Source organism: Pelobates fuscus, chromosome 7 (assembly GCF_036172605.1).
Source record: "Pelobates fuscus isolate aPelFus1 chromosome 7, aPelFus1.pri, whole genome shotgun sequence".
Taxonomy (NCBI): Eukaryota; Metazoa; Chordata; class Amphibia; order Anura; family Pelobatidae; genus Pelobates; species Pelobates fuscus.
The window spans coordinates 84,148,691-84,160,186 of record NC_086323.1 but is presented as its reverse complement, the minus strand read 5'-3'; the positions used below and the strand labels follow the sequence as shown (position 1 = coordinate 84,160,186).

Here is an 11,496-nt window from a genome sequence, read left to right as displayed (position 1 = left end):
ACCAGACATTTTCCATTACTAAAAGTGGTACATATAACCTTTTCTAAAATTTGTCATCTGTCTCTAAGGTGTAGTTAAAATTTTGTATAAGGGTTTTTAGTAGTGCCATAGATAGACCTAAATGTAGGCAGCATCCAAGCATAACATATTGCCGGCATAAAAATTATGCTAGTTTAGCTTTGATTCGTAAGACACTTTCAATATTAGCAAAAGTAATTGCAACTCAATGAAAACCATAATTATCAAAAGAAACAGAAATAAAGAATATTCTTAATGAAGCACAACCATGTAGTCTTATATTTATGTTGTTCTAGAGCTAAAAGTTGACACGAGACACTGAAGTAATTGTGTATAAAATGTAATTATGAACCAAAGTTCCTAAAGTAGAGCAATCTACTAATCTACACAATGATGAGAAAAAGTGGAGTTAATACATAACCCACTAATATGCACTTCTTATATAGAGGCATAAATGGCAGCAAAAATTATCAACATCCCAATCAGCTTAAATCCAAGAGAAAATGAACTGTGGACAATCTGATTCTCCAAGATTCTGGTTTTTGTTGGCTTAATGACGCGATCCATTTGAGATAATATAGCTTGCCTTGCACCATTCCATTTACCTGGTCCAGAAAGTCGATACTGATAGGGTGTGCATGGGCCAAAGAGGATTTCCCATGCCAGCTTAGGATCTGTTAGGAAGGTTTGTGTCAAATTGGGTTTACAGCCAATTTCTTCTGAAATCTCATCCATGTGTGAAACATAATCCACTTGTATGGTGTGCCGATTGCTTTTCACGTACCTGGTGGAATAGGTATGAACATGCATTGAGAAATAAGAAACTAGTGACTAATTAATTACTTATGTGGTAACTCCAAACACAATAAGCATTACATGTAACTAAGTAAAATGCTTGTATATGCAAACTTATACTTAAAACACTTAATTTTTACTTTTACCATTTAATACAGAATATAATTATACAAACATAAAAAATAGGCAAACACAATAGTGCAAGTAATATTCTTATAAATGTGTAAAACCAAACAAGAAGTATATACACTAGAGGTGAAGAAAACGTATAGCTGAAAGTGATCCCAGGTGTACTTCACAGCCACCTAAGAAAATATATACATATACAAGGAAGTGGAAATCACCCAGAATACGTATAGATATAATATATAATAGAATGACCTGTATTTAAGTAGACTCTCCAGGCATATGCTCTGTGTAAATAAATCAAATAGCTAACATAGCGTAAAATAGTAAATTATAAAGATGTGAAATAAATGTGATATGAATGCACTCACAAACGGATGAGGTAATCAGGCCTTTCACCCATTCAGGGGTATTTTGATGAGTATGAGAAGTAATATCTTCCAACCAGATATGCAAAATAAGAAGATCAAATATAGTGAAGTACGTATAAAATAATGTATAACAAATTTATTGGTCGCACTTACACTTAAAGGACCACTCTAGTGCCAGGAAAGCATACTCATTTTCCTGGCACTAGAGTGCCCTGAGGGTGCCCCCACCCTCAGGGACCCTCTCCCGCCCGGCTCTGGAAAGGGGAAAGGGGTTAAATCTTACCTTTTTCCAGCGCTGGGCGGAGAGATCTCCTCCTGCTCTCCTCCTACGATCCTCCTCTTCTCCTCCCCGTCGGCTGAATGCGCACGCGCGGCAAGAGCTGCGCGCGCATTCAGCCGGTCACATAGGAAAGCATTCATAATGCTTTCCTATGGACGCTGGCGTGCTCTCACTGTGAAAATCACAGTGAGAAGCACGCAAGCGCCTCTAGCGGCTGTCAATGAGACAGCCACTAGAGGACATAGGGGGAAGGCTTAACTAATTGATAAACATAGCAGTTTCTCTGAAACTGCTATGTTTATAAAAAAATTAGTTAACCCTAGCTGGACCTGGCACCCATACCACTTCATTAAGCTGAAGTGGTCTGGGTGCCTAGAGTGGTCCTTTAAGAAGTATAAAAACAGCGTATCTCCAAGTAAATGTAGACTCCTGGATGGATGTTTCCTTCAAAGTAACCACAGTAGGAGTTGGGAGCAGCAGTAAGTTACAGCAGAATGTAAAATAAACACATATAAAAAAAGGTTAACCCCTTGTGAACTTTTTTTTACATGTGTTTATTTTACATTCTGCTGTAACTTACTGCTGCTCCCAACTCCTACTGTGGTTACTTTGAAGGAAACATCCATCCAGGAGTCTACATTTACTTGGAGATACGCTGTTTTTATACTTCTTAAGTGTAAGTGCGACCAATAAATTTGTTATACATTATTTTATACGTACTTCACTATATTTGATCTTCTTATTTTGCATATCTGATTGGAAGATATTACTTCTCATACTCATCAAAATACCCCTGAATGGGTGAAAGGCCTGATTACCTCATCCGTTTGTGAGTGCATTCATATCACATTTATTTCACATCTTTATAATTTACTATTTTACGCTATGTTAGCTATTTGATTTATTTACACAGAGCATATGCCTGGAGAGTCTACTTAAATACAGGTCATTCTATTATATATTATATCTATACGTATTCTGGGTGATTTCCACTTCCTTGTATATGTAAATATTCTTATAAATAGCTCACATACTATAAAATGGAAGAAACCCCAAAGCTGCAAAACTAACTTACCAGAACCTGCAAACTTTCCTGGAATATAAATCTTACTGAAACTGCTTACTTAATCCATGTGTGAGCGGTCTTACACATTAAGAGTGTCATTAGCAGAGCATTTCAGGAGTGTAATAGACAAATATTGCAGTTTCCATTCAAACGTGTTGTACGGCAACACCATGGCATGGAGCAGAGGAGGAAGTGTCATGTAACTGAGTGGACACAACTGCTAACTGCACAAAATACTGGAAGAGATACAACAATATTTGTCTATTACACTCCTGTTAGACTCTTACTAATCATATTTTATGACTATTATGGGTCGGGAGGAACCGTCTGTGGTAAATGTGCCTATGCCACGAGCCAAAGGACTATGGACCGCACCACAGAGATCCTTCTCCCATCTGAAGAGACTATGTCCCCACCCAGTTCCTCACCTAACTGTGCCTGGCTCCTCAACCCTCACCCTCCTCACAGCCATGCCTCCTCTGCAGTGCCCTTCCTAGTGACACCAGGACTACTACAGACCCGCAGTAAGTCTCCAGAGGCATGGTGGATCTGACCGGGAGCAACCTCCAAATACTCTGGAACTTTGGAGCAGAACGCGGCTCTACCATGGTCCGCTAAAACTTTAACCAGATCGCTATCAGTCCCAGTACCATCTAGCAGGATGCTTTCTGGAAGGGAGATAGAGGAGGTGATGAAGCATCCGATGATACCCTGGAATTGGGGGAGCCAGATTAACTCAAGATAATCACAGCTGTTCTGTGTGACTGCATGGGGCTTTTACCCCAACACCATGGAACTCTGCGCCAGATGGGAGAGCCGCTTCAGCCCACTAAAACTTTTACTTCCATCCAAATCAGGCCAACCACCAAGATCTGGGTGCTCGGGGACGAGCTATCTGGGGATGTATGACATGTAGGGGTGCTCAAGTTATTTTATGTTTTTGTAGTGTTTTGTGTGTTGCTCTCCCTGTGCCTAGGAGATAATTAGCTTAACCGATATCTGACTCGATTATCTCCCAGACACAGAGGTGCCTAGGGGGGCTTATGTTACAATGCACGGAGTCCCCATGCTGGGTCTATAAATATGTATAAAGTTGTATAAATTCAGTGTGCCTTGACCTAATAAAATACTTCTTATACACCCTTCACTAAGTCTTGGCTAGTGTTTGGGTGAACTAGCTATACAGCTATACTTTCTGCAGGAGAGCGTTATCACATGGAGCTGTAGCACAGGACCCTGGTCCAGGGTGGGAAACTTCAGATAGACCCCAGCAAAGCTACAGCAGCAAGGGGCTGAAGCAATACGGGTATCCAGTTCTAGCTAGGAAGTAAGCTTGGCGGAGGTACCAGGCGATCCGTCATACCCTCAAAGTTTAAGCCTCTTATCCTGCCATCCTAAATTACTTTCCTGGTGTCCCACATCTGGGAACTGCTACCAATATGTGCCACACCAACCAGAGCATCAATAGACACACTTGCAATAGTACACTATTAAACTCAGGGCATTAAACTCTAGCCCAAAACACTTCCGCAAATGCAGGAGTAAGTGAGGTAAGCCAGATAGGCTGTCAGGCAATGTAGCATGCATTTACATCAGGCTGACATGCACTTTTACTGACAAGTTTCGCCCTTTTGGCAGACCCACCCATTTACCCTGTCACCTCTCCCCACCCCGAGAATCTATGTCATAGAAAGCGGTGATTCGCAGAGCTAGGTTCCTGTTTTTCAAGCTGAAAAATATAAAATTTCTATGCCAACCACTCTTCTTTGCATTACTTACATGCAGTTTAAATGCAAAACACACAGAGATACAGCAACATGTTTTCAAAACGTTATTACTCAAAGACAAACCTTTTTTGCATAACTTCCTTCCTACTGTTGATTTCAGCCAGCATCTTTTCCTTTGATGGCAACTTATTGAGGCCTAGGGGAGGATTACAAATCCAATAAGAACAATTTCCATATATAGTGAGACACGAGGAAGGAGGAGCTGTGCACAAATGAAAAGCATTTATAGAAGAAAAGGAGAAATAGAGGAAAAAGAACAACTTAATTTCTCTTCTTATATTTGGGACATTGCTTAAATGAACACTCCAAACACCATTGCACTATACAGTGCACTATATTGCTTATGGTACCAGGAGTACCCTGGTTCCCTCACTGTGTGAATAGAAAACCATTTGCAAACAATTTGACAATTTTCCAGGGGTCTTCTGGGCACCAGTCATATCCCCCAGACGAACCAGAATCTCATGAATGGAGCTTCCATTAGCTCCACGTAGCATAGCCCTGCAGTGCATGGTCAGTTTTTTCGCTGACCGCATCTGCTGAGCACTCTCAGTCAATGAGCTATGCAATGCTCTGCCAGGCTAGCACAGACTTCTAGAGAAGATGACTGGCACCCAGCGGGCCCCAAGAAAGTTGTCAAATGTACCTGTAATTCATTGGCAAGAGTTCCACCAAAGGCAGATCATCACTCGTGATGATCTCCAAGTGAATCTAATGCTTTGAAGGCTAGGCATATGACTGGCAGTCTCTGCTCTGTGACAAAACGAATTCACATAAAGAAGCCTACCATCCAATGTTTCCAAAGAATATAAAAAAGGAGACCAACCATAGTAAATTCTAATTCTTAGTAATAAAGTTCTACAATTTATATGAAAGAAAAAGTAAAAATAAAACAGTGATCTGTTAAAAATATATACAACAATAAAATAAAAATATGTATCCAATCAGAGACCAACCAATAAAATAATATGATTTGCCCACATGGACTATCAAACTACATTTAAATACAGACAATATCAGTTGCAATCATTGACCAAGCCAACTAAGGCAAAAAACTTAAGGATTTTATCTCCAGCCTGCCTGACTGAAACCAAAGGAATTACACACTTATACAACCATTCAAAGGAGCTGTTGGGACAGAGCGCAGAGGATTTTACAATCAGCTCTTCCAGAGGACAGTGGACATTTTGGCAGGGAATTGGAATCTTACTTTTTATTTTTAATTTTATTGTGCGTTTCCTTTTTTAAAGTTTTTCACACTGTTGCATGTATCTTTTTTAATAGATCACTGTTTTATCACATTTTTTTCTTTCAAATAAACTGTATAATTTTACAGGATTTACTAAGGTTGGTCTTATATCCTTTAACCACAGAGGACAGGAGAATTTTGTAAATTAAAGATTTTTTATTGGTGTTCTGTGGTGAATGTTACCATGTTAAGAATATCGTGTGTTAATGTGCAGTGCACTTTTGGCTATTAGGATTAATTGATAGACAGATGGTATCCACAGTATTGTAATAGTGCAGTCCTTGCCCTGTTTTTATAAAGTGTTTATTTATAGGTTAATGGTATTTTCCTAAATAGGACTTGCAGCATCCCTCTCTTTTTATATATATTTCTCCCTCATTCTATTGCTCCACTAATTTGCATTGTTTTAGCTTTATAAATGTGACAATTATTCTTCAAATTTACACTTTTGAATATAAGAATAAGGGAACACTCTGTACCTTTAAGTAGTGTGTTACCTACATCAAAGTACTCACACATACACTTTTAATATTTTTTATATTTCTATCGATCTCTCTGTCTTTCAATCTATTAATCTATATTTTGCTCTTTGTACATATTTTAATCTAACCTGTTTAGGACATGCAGGGTTATCTTACAGTAAGTAGTATTTTTTTTCTGTACTCAAAGAATTGTATTCTTTACCTGGATATAGACAAAAGAGAGATGTAGCCAAACCAGAACTATTATCATTATTGCTGTCAAGAGTTACATTTCCATTTCTTATTCAATTTAGCCAATCATGAGAACGAGAGAGAAAGAGGAAGATCTATCTCTTCTCTGATTGGATGTCAGGATTCAGGAAACCAGGAGGAACTATTCTTCCAAGTCAATCATCATTGCCACCACTTACCCTTGAAGACTCTAGTTGCCCAACGAGCATGCATTTCAGAAACCGTCATTATAGCCCCAATAGGTTGGACATAGCCAATGCAAGCCACTGTTGGATTTTCCAAATGAGGTGGAAATACCATTTTGTATAGTGGAACTTGATTGTTTTCAACCTTCAAGACAGAATCATCAAAAAAAGGAAAAGAAAATTGGTATCCCGTTGCAAAGATAACCACATCAATATCTTTCTCCACGGATCCATCTTCAAAGATGACATCAGTCTCTGTGAACCTTTTCACGTTGGTTTTTACCAAGACTTTGCCAGCAATTATGCAGTTAGGCAGATTGTCACTTACTGTTGGGTGCTGGCTAAGAAATCTATGTGGTTTGGAGAGTTACAAAAAACACATACATTTAATTGAGAAAAATTATCAAAAAACTAATTTAAGTAAAATAATAATTTACGGTATTTAATACAAGGACTATCATTGACCCAAATACTTATGTGATATAGGTCAACAGCTGAGTTGAGGACGGAATAACTGAGTTGCAAAAAAAACAAAAACATATATATATATATTATATTTTAGTGAGTTAACTGAATTTAAAACTATAAGCAAATATATAAATTTAGTTAACTGGATATATAATTCAGTTAACTCACTAAAACTTACTGAATAAATCCCATAGTTTTTGGACTATGGGATTTATTCAGATTAAATATTACATCTGAACTGTGTTTTAATTTATCAAAAGTAAAAATAACCAACAATAATACCATTTTAATTTTAAATAGGTCAGTTATATTTTTACTGGTTCTATGCGAGCAGGTCACATGATCATAAATGCAGGTTAATCCAACACAGATTAAATACAATTTGCTAATAATTGACTGTTAACCAAGATGAGGGTTCCCAGTTCCAGGACGGAGGCAAGTACAACAAAATGGAATTCTACATCTAATTTTATTTTTTTTGCATCTCACAAATACATATTTGTTGAGAATAAGTATACATAGTATTAAAAATCGTGGGAAGTGACATTTCTCCTTTGAGAGTTGTGGTTTTGTAGTTACTTGAATATAAAAGAAGCCAGTTTGTTGATGATATTGTGACTATATTCTATGTCCTGTTATGTCCACTTGTTTGATCCAAATGGTAATTTGTTCTCTGTATCGTTGGTTCATCCTTGTATAGCTTCAAAAACTACATTAATTTCACAGAGATCTGACTAGTTTACATTACCTTGAATGAACCCAAGAATGCAGGTACCTAATAAATATACAGTAGTCTATTGTTGTTCTAGTGAACTGAATAAAAGTACTCAACCAAGTCCTCTAGGGTAAATACATTAAGTGCTGTTCACCAAGTGAAAGTAAATGGTGATGCTGCAAAGAAATATAGGCATTTTCAGTGGCCTACCAATCTGTTTTTATATAAAAGTGTAAATCTGAATTTTTCTGAATAATAATAATAATATCAAGCCTTTACTCTATGAATCAAAATACATTTATCGTCCAGCAAAGTTTATGGCCCAGGGCGTATAGTGTACCCACTCTAGGAAGTGGTATTTTGAAATGGTGCTGCCCTAGGCATGACAGAGCTCGGGCACTCCCTAATTTAAATTTACCCACCCCTTCCTGCCAAGGCCACACCTCTTCCTGTTAATTAACACACATTGAGCCTATTATAGTGGCTCTACACTTGTGAGTACAACACTTAAGGATTATCTTATATGTAAGATAATACACTTGTATTGGACTGTATTGCACTAGGATTTGGCATTGCTTTTTTATCTGTTACAGTTGCCATTAACACCATCTACCTAAGAACCAACTGCACCTACTTTTCATAAAGTCCTTGTTTGCTACGCGATAGATACATCCCTGACTCTAGGCTCTCAGATAGGCAATTTGTTCAAAATATTCTTTGCAGCTATAAGACAGCCTCCTTCACTTCCAAGTTGGTAGGCCTGATTTAAAAGAACCCTATAGTGTTAAGAATGCAAACGTATTTGTAACACTATAGTGCTGGACTAAATGTTTACGTCCCGAAATGTCTAAATAAGATATTTAACTTTCACTGTGCTAGTGCTTTCAGCGGCTGGTCCTGCCCCCATGGCTGAGATGATCAATCTTGATGATCTCAGTCAACCCAATGATTTCCCAGGCGAAAGAATTGGGCAGCTATTAATCATGTGTGGCATGAATCAAACATTTTCTATTTATGTATTTTTCATACTTTGTTAATGTTTTATCGATACTATATATTAAGATGAGGGTAATTTTAACAATGTGAATATTTTTTCACATTGTTGTGTTTAACCCCTTAAGGACCAAACTTCTGGAATATAAGGGAAACATGACATGTCACACACGTCATGTGTCCTTAAGGGGTTAAATATCTCCCTTTTCAGATGTTGGGTGTAGGCATGTTCATAAATTTAAAAAAGGGGGTATAGGCTCAGCGCTAGGTGGTCTAAAGGAGAAGAGAAAAGAGAGAAGCTGCAACCTATGGGTATGAGGTTCCCTCTAAAGTCCTCAATTAAGAATGTGGAAAAAACAAAATAATAGGTCGCGCTGTACAGAAATAATACAATTTAAAGGTAAAATGAGAAATATAAAATAGATAGAAATTTTGCTCACATATAGATATACACTAAAATAAATATAAGAAAAAACGTAATAGTCCCAATATGTGGTGGATTCCAATAGGCTGATGGAAACTTGATACTGTAGTCAAAATAGAACGCTGGGTCTTCTATGGTATAGGCAATCTTGGTTCAATGATGGGCATGCAAAATAGAAAGACAGGGAGACTCCAATAGTGCAGACTGTATTGGCATAAGTAAAATAAACTGAAATAGGTGTAGGGGAGGTATTTCACTCACCTATGCAAGAGCATGTACTTGCTCAAGTGTAATCAGCATTCAGTGGCGTTTATCCCCCACTGGCGGGACATAGATGCGGGTAATTCCTCGAAGTAAAAAAAAATAAAATATAGTGCTCACTGTATATAAATATAAAAGTATATATTTATTTTATTTTATTTTATTTTATCCGTATATTTTATATTATATTATCTTTTCCTCTTTTACCTGGTTACACGTCATTTTGGAGCTGACTATTGTCTAAAGAATCCTAGGTGGGGATTATACCACCCACGCCATCATATTGAGCAGTATATCCTGCTCATTCAAATGTGAGTACGTTCTCTATTTTTTAAAGTCTTACTTTTATATTTATATACAGTGAGCACTATATTTTATTTTTTTTTACTTCGAGGAATTACCCGCATCTATGTCCCGCCAGTGGGGGATAAACGCCACTGAATGCTGATTACACTTGAGCAAGTACATGCTCTTGCATAGGTGAGTGAAATACCTCCCCTACACCTATTTCAGTTTATTTTACTTATGCCAATACAGTCTGCACTATTGGAGTCTCCCTGTCTTTCTATTTTGCATGCCCATCATTGAACCAAGATTGCCTATACCATAGAAGACCCAGCGTTCTATTTTGACTACAGTATCAAGTTTCCATCAGCCTATTGGAATCCACCACATATTGGGACTATTACGTTTTTTCTTATATTTATTTTAGTGTATATCTATATGTGAGTAAAATTTCTATCTATTTTATATTTCTCATTTTACCTTTAAATTGTATTATTTCTGTACAGCGCGACCTATTATTTTGTTTTTTCCATGTTCATAAATTTGTAGGATATCCCCCCAAAAAAACACCTAAAAAAAAAAAACCATGAAAACATAATAATATGTATTACTGGGCTGTAGACTGGCTGAATATGGTGTGATTCTTATAGAAAGGAGAAATAGTAAGACATGCTAGCAGGTAGAAAGGAAAGTAAAAATTCAGCCTGTCACGCAGGCCCGGACTGGCCATCGGGCACACCGGGCAAATGCCTGGTGGGCCGCAATGGCCATGGGGCCGGCAGGGGAGATCACAGGATCTCCCCTGCCAGCCCCTGCAGGGCCAGCGCGCTACCCGAGCGCCGGCCCTGCTGTGTGCCTCCATGGGCCGGTGGAGAGATCAAAGATCTCCCTCACCGGCCCAGAGACCCTGAGATGCGGCCGCCGGCAGGAGAGGGAGGGAGGCAGGAGAGGACCCGGCGAGCTCTAGCCAGCAGCTCCGCCAGGTCCTCTCGTGAGGTCTGAGCGTTGCCGCGGTTACCATGGCAACGCTCAGATCTCGCGAGAGTGAACTCTTGCCTGCAGACTAGAGTTCACTCTCACCACTGGACCACCAGGGAAGGAAGCATGGCTCCCCCTCCCTGGCAGAACAGCTCCCCCCCTCCCAGCCTAAAGGTAAGAAGGGAGGGGGGGGGGGATATAACTTTTTTTTTATTATTATTAATAAAAAAATATATTTTAATTTAAATATAAAATACATTCTCACACACACACAGCACCCCCAGACACACAAAGCACCCAAACACACACAGCACCCCCAGACACACACAGCACCCTCAGACACACAGAGCACACCCAGACACACAGAGCACACCCAGACACACAGAGCACACCCAGACACACACAGCACACCCAGACACACAAAGCCCCCAGACACACACAGCACCCCCAGACACACACAGCACCCCCAGACACACACAGCACCCCCAGACACACACAGCACCCCCAGACACACACACAGCACCCTCAGACACACACAGCACCCCCAGACACACACAGCACCCCCAGACACACACAGCACCCCCAGACACACACAGCGCACCCCCAGACACACACAGCACTCTCAGAAACACAGAGCACCCCCAGACACACACAACACCCTCATACACACACAGCGCACCCAGACACACTGCACCCTCGCTCACTCACACAGCATATATATATATATATATATATATATATATATATATATATATATATATATATATATATATATATATATG

At 39.0% G+C, this 11,496-nt stretch overlaps 1 protein-coding gene across 1 annotated transcript in view; it reads right to left on the bottom strand.

Moving 5' to 3' along the window:
- Positions 1–411: 411 nt before the first annotated feature.
- Positions 412–11,496, bottom strand: part of LOC134567968 (flavin-containing monooxygenase 5-like) — a 47,407-nt gene continuing 36,322 nt past the window's right edge. Inside the window, exons 6-8 of the mRNA XM_063426156.1 lie at positions 6,585–6,940; positions 4,507–4,579; positions 412–802 (exon numbers count right to left, since the gene is read on the bottom strand). Of these exons, the coding sequence (XP_063282226.1) occupies positions 457–802; positions 4,507–4,579; positions 6,585–6,940 (775 nt within the window). The 3' untranslated portion in view covers positions 412–456. The remainder of the gene's footprint in view (positions 803–4,506; positions 4,580–6,584; positions 6,941–11,496) is intronic.